This window comes from Uloborus diversus, chromosome 6, assembly GCF_026930045.1.
Source record: "Uloborus diversus isolate 005 chromosome 6, Udiv.v.3.1, whole genome shotgun sequence".
Taxonomy (NCBI): Eukaryota; Metazoa; Arthropoda; class Arachnida; order Araneae; family Uloboridae; genus Uloborus; species Uloborus diversus.
This window is the reverse complement of record NC_072736.1, coordinates 10,499,515-10,511,645: the sequence shown is the minus strand read 5'-3', so window position 1 is coordinate 10,511,645 and position 12,131 is coordinate 10,499,515. Positions and strand designations below refer to the sequence as shown.

General features: G+C 36.8%; 1 protein-coding gene across 1 annotated transcript in view; it reads right to left on the bottom strand.

Annotated features, from left to right (window-relative positions):
* LOC129224200 (MAM and LDL-receptor class A domain-containing protein 2-like) overlaps window positions 1-12,131 on the bottom strand; it is a 150,054-nt gene that overhangs the window by 20,220 nt on the left and 117,703 nt on the right. Inside the window, 5 exon segments of the mRNA XM_054858617.1 lie at window positions 1,508-1,651; window positions 2,417-2,618; window positions 3,740-3,885; window positions 7,109-7,261; window positions 7,863-7,988. Coding sequence (XP_054714592.1) covers window positions 1,508-1,651; window positions 2,417-2,618; window positions 3,740-3,885; window positions 7,109-7,261; window positions 7,863-7,988 — 771 coding nt within the window.

Sequence of the window (12,131 nt, the reverse complement as noted above, 5' to 3'; positions counted from 1 at the left end):
AAAAAATTTGGCGACCACTAGACTGGCGATATATCGCCAAGTGTCCGACAAATTGTAATGCCACTTGAGTTTACATCGAAATTAACAATAATTTCCCCCTAAAAAGGGGCAAAAGACCCCCTTAAGAACGTCCGAATGCAACCAAGAGGGAAAGTGCACAACTAGGTCCCACTTGGAGTCTACGTACCAAATTTCAACTTTCTAGGACATACCATTTTTGAGTTATGCGAGATACATACACACATACGCACATACATACGTACATACGGACTTCACGAGAAAATTCGTTGTAATTAACTCGGGTGTCGTTTAAATAGATATTTCGAGTAGGTTCCTAGGCATATATCCACGTGTGGGCGAGTCGAAAAAAAAACTCAACATTCATTAGTGGTGAGAAAAATGGAAATTAAGGCCGATTTTTGAGTGAAATTTTTTTCGCGAATACAATACTTCCTTTTTTGTAAAAGGAAGTAAAAAAGAAAGAAAGACCGACATGCTTTGTCGAGCAAAAAGTCTAATTCTACAAAGAGTGCAGCGAATCGGTAAAGTTTGGAAAACTGTTATGATAACTAACAGAGTTAATGCATCCAGTGATATTTCTGACGTAGTTAGAAACTGAGAAATAACTTCCATATTTTGTTAAAATGTATTTATTCTACACTCTGGAATTAATGTAAAACAAAAATAATTACATAACATGTTTAACTGACAAAATCAACAACTCGATACACACTTACATGCACACAATCGATTGCTTAAATATGTTTCTGGTTTTAAGCTACGGAAATTTGCATACGGTTTAACTAATTAAACAGTTAGTACATTATGACAGAAGAGAATTGAAATTCCAACAAAACCCCTGTTATAATATATTTTCCTTTCACACCCAGTCCAAGGCTATGCCTGTTTTCATGGACATAATTGCGCTTCCTAGTTAATCGAATGTGTGCTGAGGCGTTCAGCTGCAGGTTCTGTGTATGTGTGTTTTATTTGATGTTTAACTATTTTTACAAATACAAATACAAAAGTGACGAACAGCAACAGGCTCTGGGCCCAGCTAGACTGGTCCTAGTCAATTTACAATCCCCAGTGAAGATCAATGGCCCTCTTAAAACTATCTACTCCCTTGCTCATTACCACCTGTTCCGGTAAGCTGTTCCAAGATTCCACTACCCTGCTAAAATAATAATTTTTCCTAATATCCAAGTTAGCCTGAGATTTAAATAGCTTAAAACAATGACCCCTTGTCCTGTTTTCAGTGCTTAACTTCAGCCCCGTAACATCTCTCATTTTAATAAATTTAAACAACTGAATCATGTCCCCTCGGTCCCTTCTTTGCTCAAGATTCGACTCCCGTCAAGAACTGTTTCGAACATGTTTCAATGAAGTAATATTAATCGGGTTTTAAAATTAAAAGAAGACAGGATTTAAGTTTCTGCCATCTCGAAATGAATGAAACTTTTGAAAACTTCTCGTGTTGATGGAAATGAAAGTACTTAATGCTCACCGCAGTTGAGTTCGTCACTTCCGTCTTCGCAGTCCGGTGCGCAGTCGCACTTCCATTTAGTGGGTACGCAGGGCACTCTCCCTGATTTACATTGGAAATATCCTCTGTAGCATATGTCGGTCTTGTTTTTAATGATCAGATCACCTGTGTTTGGAAGAAGAACAGAAAAATTGTTACTTTGGACAGTCTCACAGCAATTGGCACAAAAAAAAAACTAATAATAATAATAAAACGTTCTTTCTGTGAAATATCGTTGACTCCCGATAAGTTAATTAGCATGATTTCACGTGTTTACGTTTTATTTTCCATTTTTTATATTCATTGTGAACTAGTTCTAGCTGAGCCCTTGTATATAACTATTCTTCTTTAAGAAAATACTCTAAGAAAAGGACGATTAACTTCACTGCAGGTTTCGAGCAACAGCTGCAATTTGACTGATAAAGCTATATTCACCATGAACTCATCAGTCATCCGAACCACCGATTTAAGCCATCTGATTGGTTGAAGAAGATTTCGTTCGACACTTTGGGTAACTGACCAAGGAGCAATTCGACCTTACAGTTTTGGGAGAGGGAAAATTCGTAATTTGCCGAATGAAACTCCGAATTTTGCCGAAAAACAAAATTTGAACATGCACTCATATCATCATTTTAACGAGAAAAGACATCAGGCATAATTATTTTCTTTTTAAAAAATGCAATTTTACAGTGCTGTTTTTAAATGCGCCAAAACGTCAGACAAAATTCGCCGAATTTGGAGATTTTTGAGAGGTCACAGTGACCTCCCTGTGGGGTACCCCTGCTGGTAAGTATGGTTGTCACGAGTTTGATATCTGAGGCTTTTCGAATCGTGACTCAAGTACACTTGTGCGTAGTTAAGTTACTACAATTAAATCCGATGGAAACTTACCTCCTTCTTCGCATCCGTCGGTGAATCGCACTTCGTCAATGGCGATGTCAGTGAAATTGTCTGCGCCTCTGGTGGCGATGAAACTGATCCTGTAGGGTTGCATATTGCCGACCACTTTGTGCACATACTGCCACTTGGGTACCTTAGCGCCTGCCGTGTTGAATACCAAGTAAGTGTACCCCTGCTCTCCTTCGCTGCGCACCTAGTTAAAAGAAAAATTCTCCAGTTCATACAGTGAAACCTGTGTAAGTTGACCACTTGCGGTGCACTACTTAAGTGGTTAACTTATACAGGTGGTCAACTTACAAAAGCTGATTTATATAATAAGGGCTAATTCTGTGCCTGAAAGAAGCGGTCAACTTAGTCAGGTGGTCAACTTACAAGGATGGTCAACTTCACAGGTTTTACTGTATCAGGTCACATGTGCTGCAGAAATTACTACTCAGGGTGAGACTTATTATGCATTTCTATTAGTTGGGACAAACTTAACCTGACACCGTAGTAATAATGCGATTACTACAGTTTTACAAAACTGCGTCTAAATAATTAAGAGACGAAACCGCACATCCATAACGAACAAACTACCACCCCTGTAATTTAATAGATGCGTCCATTTCCGCCAATAAACCGGATGATTGCTCTTCCATATTATCGGCGGTCAGACAGTATTTCTTTGTTTCTTAAATCAGCTGTCACGTTTCAACTGACGATAGAGCTCGTTCTGACAAACTTTAATTATTAAAACCTCGTCACGCTTGATTGGTAATCACGTTTTATTGGTATCAGTAATACTTTCAAATCTTATTCTTTTAAAAGCGAGTTCACTGGTGATGGACTAAAGGGAAAAGAAATTAGCGTTAAAAATACAGTAGTAGAATTTTTTTTCTACCAGGCGAGGAAGGGTCACAAAAATTTGATTTGATAACACAATTTGCTCCATATACGTTCTATTTACCTTAAACACTTGTTCAAAACGTGTTATAATAGAAACGTGTTTAACAATAGCACAAATGGTTTGTCGGTTGTAGCAATTTGGCGATGATAAATGCTATTTATAAAAACGATGCCAAAAAGCCTTCCTTTGACTTAAAAAATTGCTCTAATGTTTTTCCTATTGCAAATGTCTTTTACCATTACCCATCTAATGTGTACATTAAGTTCCTATGACCTTAGCGTATTTGAGCGAGCTCAACGTAGATCTACACAAGATAACATTGACTTTAACGATCCTCTACTTTAACTCTGGTACTGAGATGAAATCCTCTTTGTCATTCATGGTCAAAATTGTCCACTACTTAAGTCAAGCAAGTGGATCAAGCTTACCTCCAACGGGCCGATGCTGGGGGATCCTTTCATGAAATACCAGAAACGCAGATGGCATTTCCCTGTGCTGGCATTGAAAACAGGTGTCATGACACCAGCTCTTTCCCCTTCTGCAGCTAGGGATGAGTCCATGAGTAGGAAGGAGCCTGGAAGAAGAAAGACAAACTGTTCTTAAATAATTCTTCCAAAATCGTGCAAAAAAATGAATGTTTCATTTTATTTTAAATAGTCATTATTTTCATATCATTCACACCAGATCAGCACCAGGGGCGGATTCAGGGGAGGGTCAAAGGGTCAGCTAACCCCAGTGTGGCATGAATTTTAATATGATAAACTTCAATTTTCAAATCTGAAAAAATAGTACATGAAATCAATGATAACCTTTTTTTTTTTTTTTTTTGCTTGGTTCTATATGCAAGGTATTTCTCCTCAGCATGTCATATTTCAAAAGATTGACTGAGTTTGGTTACTGGGATATGGCTCTATTCAGATTTTTGTTCATTTTCAAAAGAAAAATACATTCAGAGTTTGCGACAACTTGTCCAGCTTGTTTACCTTAAGAAATATGACTTCTACTGAAAATTTAATGGAATATGATCCACGGAGCAAGTTGCACAAAATTTATGGACGAGGAGGAGGGTGGGGGTATAGGTAGTTTAGAAGAATAAGAAATTTGATCTCACTTCAAAGTGGGGCTTTGTAGCATATGAGGAGGTGTGCCATCCTAATTGGGGCGGGGAACCCTGCTTAACTGATACTTTTTTTATGTTTTAGGTATAACGCTGGCCACTAAAACTTAACCCCCTTTACACAAATTTCTGGATCCGCCCCTGATCAGCACATAGTATTACCTTATCTATATTCTTTGGTATTACAACCTCGGACAATAAAGTTCGGCGAATAGTCCTGTAACATCAACGTAGATGAAATATTAACGAAAGTTGCCTTGCTGTCCTTCGAAATAGTCACATCCCATAACTATGCACCGCTGAGATCTGTCCTGGAAACTTTCCAAGGAGACTTCTTTTGGGATGCAGTTCAAGACCTCGTCACGTTTTATTGGATATCAGTAATACTTTCAAATCTTATTCTTTTCAAAGCGAGTTCGAGTCGTGAGAACAGGAAGAAATCTGGAGGCTTGAGATCTGGTGAGATGGTGGATGTTCTTTCGTGATTTATTTCCTCACAATCTCATTTACGGATGTCACCGGTCTTCCGCTACAGGGGCTGTCAGAAACACTTTTCCGGCCTTTTCGAACTCAAGCCATTCCTACACACCCATCATGGACAGTGCTTGACCTTAATAAATACTTACCAGCGTCGCGTGAGTTTCTTTCGATGTATAACCAAGCATAAACAAAATTCTAAATTGATATTTTGTTCATTCATTTTCCTGTCCTTAGTTAAGAACCGACGTACGAATTGAATGCTCTTTGTAAGAAAAGTCTCACACGGTACACAAACGACGCTCAACTGAACAACGGTGAGGGCAGATGCTCAACACCTACTGCTACGCTGGTGAAGCAGTTTGTTCTTCCAGTGTTGCCAGTTCGGACGCGTTCCGACTTCATTCACTGAATTTCAATGTCAGAGGTAGCATGCAGCCAATTCTAAAAAGCTCAAATATTTCTATAACTTAATTTTTTTTTTCACATATCAATGTTTGCTTACTTTAACTCGAAGTATTTTTAAGATCATTCGAAATTTGATAGTTTACCCCTTCAGTCGGAATTATGAAATATTGGACCAAAAATGTTGATATTTGGTACACAGTGTACTATGGTAAAGGGTATCTTATAGACAAAATTTTGAGTTTGTAGGAGAAAAATTAAAAGAGTTATGGCACGTCTAATATTCCGGACTTATATTTTTGAAATCAATATTTCATATACAAAAACGATAAAATACCGAACAAACTTCATTATAAAATGTTCTACAAACGATTATAAAACATAATATAAGCGTTTAAAACGATTAATTAAAGATTATATATTTTCAAAAAAATCAGGAAAAAAATCTCGTTTTTCAGATGAAAATCCATGGTTGGAAAAATGAGCCACTCTCTACCTCTCAATCCTTATATGTCAGTGTTGTCAATCCCAAAACGAAAAATTATTTCACGGATTATAATAAGTAGAATGTAAAGAGTCAACTACAAAAAAAAAAATTAACTAATTAAATAAATTATTAAATGATTAACAGCTGTTTAAAGTGTATGTCCGGTATACTGGACACCAGGTCTGAAGGGGTTAAAAAAGTCTAAAAGTATAAAGTTAACTTCTCTTGCAATTCCTGCACCTAAGAGCCAAAAGAACGCCTTTAAGTGACTGTTTATGAAATTCCTGCACCTAAGAGCCAAAAGAACGCCTTTAAGTGACTGTTTATGAAATTTAGGCTTCTTCAATGAAATACTCAGTGAGCCAGATTATTTAAGTTGAAGAAACGACTACTAAATCTGAAGCGGAAGCAGAATACAAATTATCCGACTTTATAAAACTTGATTATAATTCCGAGATTTGCCACAATGAAGTTTGTGCAAAACACAGAAGAAAATGAAAGTGCTGCTGGAGAAGAAACATTTGTGAAATAGCTTGAGGGTTTACTATGTCATGAATCACAGTTGTGTATTGCAAATAACGGATTATCGTTAAAAATGAAATATACGATTAAAAAGTGGGATTAATTTTGATTTTTGTTTGCAACATTTGAAATTCAATTGCGGACATTTCTTTAGTTAAATAACTTATACGTTCTGTAATTCTATCAGTTATCTACACAATATGTACGTATATTAGTGGAAATATCGTAGATTTTTCTTTACTAAAATAATAGAAACCAAACATTTGGTAAGTCCAACTTCCAAAAATTGAAGTTTTCTTGAGTCTCGCTAGATTTAAGCTATCGCGGATCAACTGTGTATATACGTATGCACATATATTCTTCTTTTTATCATGGTTCAACTCAAAACAAGCTGAAGAAAACAAGCATTTATGTGAAACAAAAATGCTATTAAAGCTTGACCACGAAAAGAAGGCGGATGACTTTGAAGCAAAACATTATTTGTATCATTTGTAATAGGGTGAATCTGCCAGAAAGCACCGAATACCAAGAGGCATGGGTTCGATAATCCTTTCTATCCCAAAATAATAACTAACAATCTATTACAAATGATACAAATGATGTTTTTGCTTCAAGGTCATCCACATTCTTTTCGAGGTCAAGCTATAGTAAGCTGAAAGGTTATTAGATATTGTTTCTAAAATCAATTAGTTCTCTAACAACCTGATTCCCCCCCCCCCCTTTACAATTGTTTGACTGATCTGTTTCTTTAGTATGATTAGCAAAATTGAAGTTTTATTTTTCCTGTACCTGGACTTGTAGGGTCTTGATTCCTGTCTGGTCCGGTGATCTCGTTGCGAGGTTTACTGGCTGTATACCAATCAAAGTCCAACTTCTTGGATGACCATGAGCAAGAAGTCATCCAATCCTTATCGTCGAAGAGGCAGTCGCCGTGCAGTTGTGCTGTAAAGTAATTTTATTAGTTATCGGGGTATTAACTCTTAATTCACTGCATTATCTAAAAAGAAAATATAGATTGAATTGATGTCTCGAATAACTATTCTAGGCAATGAGTAACACATTTTTCATTATAAGTCATCGCTAATGATATTAATACTAAAACGATGAATGGCATGTGTGGCTTCTCTCACAGTTCAGCAAATCGAGTAATAACTATTGAACGTAATGATGAAACCTTCTGTCTTTTCATAATGTGATCGTGTTTAAGTCCCAATTTATTTATTTATTCATTCTCAGCTTTAGCTTCCTCTCTTTGAATTCTTATTGAAGTTCAAATGCTAAATTCTGATATCAGAAATAGGAAAGAAGTTATTCTAGTATACAGCAATTTTTAATTTTTCTAGTGTTAATAAAGATTTTTAATAAAAGGGGGGGTTTTCCTGGCCATACAGTCTTGCCGTTGCAGAAACAGTCACCGTGCTGTTCAACAGGGGGACATATATTATTTTTACTTGATACTGGAGCAGTAACTACAATAGGTTTCTTATTCTGCTTTGGCAAAACATTTCAACAAGAGAAAGACAGATATAATAATAAAACTTACGGCAGTAAAGCTCGTCGGACTGGTCTTTGCAGTCAAATTTCCCGTCGCATTTGGCCCAGCCCTTGATGCATTTCTCCTTGTTTTTGCACATGAACTCGTCTTGTGCACATTCAATGGGAGGGTTGACTGGAGGGAGAAAACAAGTATGTTGTTACGAGAAGAAAGAAAATGGTCGAAAACACGTAAAAAAGGCATTTCAAAGCAAAACTAGATTAAACTGATTTCTAAAGTACTTGTAGCAACCAATATCTTCAAAGGCAATTTCACCAAAACACTTTTAAGGTTCGCCCCAAAAGTTTATCGACAATCATTTTATTGAAACCACGTGCTAACTATACGAATAAGCAAGACGAAATAAGCTATGCAAATAACGAATGATAACATAAAAATGATAAAACGCGCAAACAACTTTCATCGATCATAGATCTAATTTCAAAAAATATAAACGGGAAAATGCTGTCCCAAAAATATATGGACAATCGATGTTAAAACCTAATTTTAGTATTGATACTCAAAATTTGCATACGACAAAGTCATTTACTTGTGACGCACACGTTTTCTGACATAAAAACGAACCTGTGTTTCCGTTTCTAAACGATTGTTAAGATGCCCCGCAATGTGCAGTTCTCTGGAAAGGAAATTTTGCAAATCTATCGTTTGAAAGGGTGTGGATGGAAAGTGATGGACATTGCAAACAAAATTGGACGTAGTAGGGCTGGTTGTTGTTGTTGTCGTGTCAAATGACGTGCGGAATGCGAAAGGTTTAGATGCCTCTAAAAGTCTTGATAACAAGATCTGCTAATTCCAGAGCCCGATGGCTGTACAGAATTTCAATTGGTGGTGCTCCAAGTTGGAGGAGGGAGCGAATAATGGCCTGACAATTAAAAACATGATCCGGGGTGAGTTGTAAATGGGGACAGTGCTTGCAGATGGGATAGGATTTATTATTAGTTGGTAGTATCTTCATGTCCTTGAAATGTCCAGCGTGTAGCCTGGCTATTGTAGGAGAGAGGTTTCTTGGGCAGTGAAGGTCGGCCCTGTTTGCCTTGCTAAAAGATTGTTGCCTTGCTAAAAAGCTGATCGTAGATCTTTCGCCTGGCAACAGTATTTACATCTGTGAAGGTGGCTGTTAGAGGTTGATCTTGGTCACGTGCTTCCTTTGCAAGGGCATCTGCCCACTCGATTCCGCCATGAACGGGGATTCACTGGAAAACACAAGTTATCTTGAGTGAGTGGAGAAGAAAATTAATTTCTTGCGCCAGTCTTGTCACACCGTTACGTATGGCTTTGAGTGCTGATTTTGAGTTGGAAAAGATCACAATTTCTTCCATCTGGTCTTTTGGAGTAGGGGAAGAGAGACAATAAGAAAGAGCCACTTTTATAGCAATGAGTTCGCTAGTGAAGTTTGAGGCGATTTGACCAGTGGGTATTTTAAGTTTGACGTTATTTCCTGAGGGATAAATGATGGAGATGCCTGCGCCACCTCTATTACAGTCAATGTCAGAGGAACCAACTGTGTAGATTAATACACTGTTTTCTTTGGCAAGTGAACGAACAGTGTCTTCGCCTTTCTGTAATAAGATTTCAGTTGGTTCTTTCTTGGAGCATGGTTTAAGTAGGTAAGTATTGATTTTAGTACTCTTAGGAGGTCTAAAAGGAAAGAGTGGTTCTTGAGTTATGTCCTGGGAAGAATGGGCAAGATGAATAGCCCCTATCAAATTTTGTCAAAAGATAATTATTTTGAAGCAAACTTTCGTTCTGGAAGACCAAAGAGAAACACTGAACGACAAGACAGAGATTAGTTTCAACCCAGAACCTGTTAACACCGTCAGTTTGTAAAGAAGTAAGCTTTCCAGTGTCAAAATCAACAGTACATCGACGACTGCAGGCAAGTGCGTTTCTTGTTTATCGCAAAATACGTCGTTCGCCGAAGTTTACAAAACAGCATAAAGATGCTCGTATTCAGTGGGCCCGAAATCACATGAATTGGAAAAATGAGTGGTTAAGTGTTTTCTTTAGCGATGAAAAAAAATTCAATTTAGATGGTCGTGATGGTTGGGCGTACTACTGGCACGATATTCGCAAGGAACTCCGAACTTTTTTCAGCAGACAACAAGGGGGAGGCTCACTCGTCGTGTGGGGAGCATTCTCTTTCAATAGAATAACCGATGCGTCTTTCTTGAAAGGTCGTCAATGTTCCGAAGATTATCAGAAAACGCTTGAAGAACAGTTACTTCCATTTGGAAAATTACTTGGTGGGAGCCAACGGATATTTCAACAAGACAGCTGTTCCATTCACGTGTCAGACTCTACAATGCAGTGGTTTAGACAAAACCAAGTAACTCTTTGGACTGGCCAGCCTTCAGTCCCCTGACCTAAACCCAATAGAGAACCTCTGGGGAATATTACCTCGAGATGCATACGCTAATGGGAGGCAGTTTGCAACAGTTCAAGATCTAAGGCTGCAAATTGAACGCAGTTAGTTTTCAATTAAGCCAAAATTTCTTCAAACTCTTGTTTTAAGTATACCTGATCGAGTTTTGAAGTTATTAGGAAAAATGGTCTTAAAATTTGAACATTGAAGAAAAATAATGGTTTGTCTATAAACTTTTGGAACAGTAAAATTTAAGTTTAAAATTTTATCATAAAGTCTGTGATTGATAATTTGTATAAAGTGTTAATATTGTAATGATATTTTTAATAATTCTAAATTGTTTTGAATTCGTTACTTCTCTTTTTAAGTTGTAAAACACGAAAACCTTGTTGTCTCTAAACTTTTGGGACGCACTTTATTACCATGTTCTCGCTATGGCTATCATATTTTAAAGGCCAGATCGCACCAACGATTCAAGAAGACTTTGCTTAGCTCTCTCACCAACCCCCTACTTTTCAGCATAAAGTCAAAGAAGTATCATGCGCTTCAGCATGGTGCGGACGAAGTGACTTAGTACTTTCCACATTCTGCACTCTCAGTGTGTGAGTGAATGACTCCAACTGACGGGAACATTTGGGAATTAATATATTTTAGGCTCTTCATACCGATTCTTCAAGGCATAACTATTTTGTATAAAGCTCTTGTTAAGTTTTTTTCTGTGTTAAGTCTAAAAACTTTTGTCCTCTAATAATAAACCTGAAAACATTGGTTTACTGATCTTTGATCTGAAAAACTTTCTGCTAATAATCTACCTCAAAAAATATTTTTCCCTAAATCTATCTTATATCAAAGCATTTTATTCACTTTTTATGTGAAGTTCCTGAAAAGTTTCGTTATTGTCAACTGAAGTAACTTCGACCTTTTTTTAGGGAAACAATTAAGAATAGACCATTTTCAGTTCGTTGCAGCTCTACTTGAAATGGTTGTCTGGAACTAAGAGAACAGTGGGGAGAAATTCAAAACCCCTCCAGAACTAAACGTTTAAAGCTATATTACCAATCCCCGCATAGTATTTTGTATACATGTTAGGACAGTTATACATGTCTTCCCTGTAGGTAAATTTTGCTGTTTTTTCGTCAGAAACATCTTAGCAACTCAGTAAAAGCAATTAGTAAGCAAATAATTAAGTCTGTGAATGCTCTTTACCCATGCATACACATGTGTATGTACATATCTCTACATAGTATAAAATGAAGTTCCCAAAAGCGTCTGTGTGTTTGAACTCGCAAAACTCGAGAACTACCCGGCCGATTACGCTGAAATTTTCACAGTTTGTTCCTTTAAGTTCTGAAAAGATTTGTAGACCAATTCGAATAAAATTCGATGAATAGTTCTTTTTTTATTCCAATTTACGTTCAATTTTCACATAAATTTTCAAATATGGTGTTGAAAAATTACTTGCACATATCGTTAGAAGGGGTAGAATTTTCCGCGTTCTACGCAATTTGTTTCAATGCTCTAACTTTATGATGGTGGGAGTTATTTGCGTTTTTAGCTCGAATTTTTTTAGGCTTAGCTGAAATTTAGGCACTACTTCCTTCATTAAATAAATCAATAAAAAGTGGAGGAATTGTCCCACAGCTTTCTTTTTGACGCCATTGGAGAAAGCGACCTTTTTTACTCCAGATCTAACTCGATCTATGGTCGAAAAAATAAGCTTTTATCTCGAAAGGAAAAAAAGTTACAAGCCTTTTTAAATCAAGTTTAAGAAATCTCGATTCCATTCAAATTATGAACCATTTTCTTTCGCATTTTAATTCATTAAACGTATTTTATTTTGTGTTTCCATGGTTACGCATTTTAATATCATCTTTCTGGATTTAATTTCTTAAAAG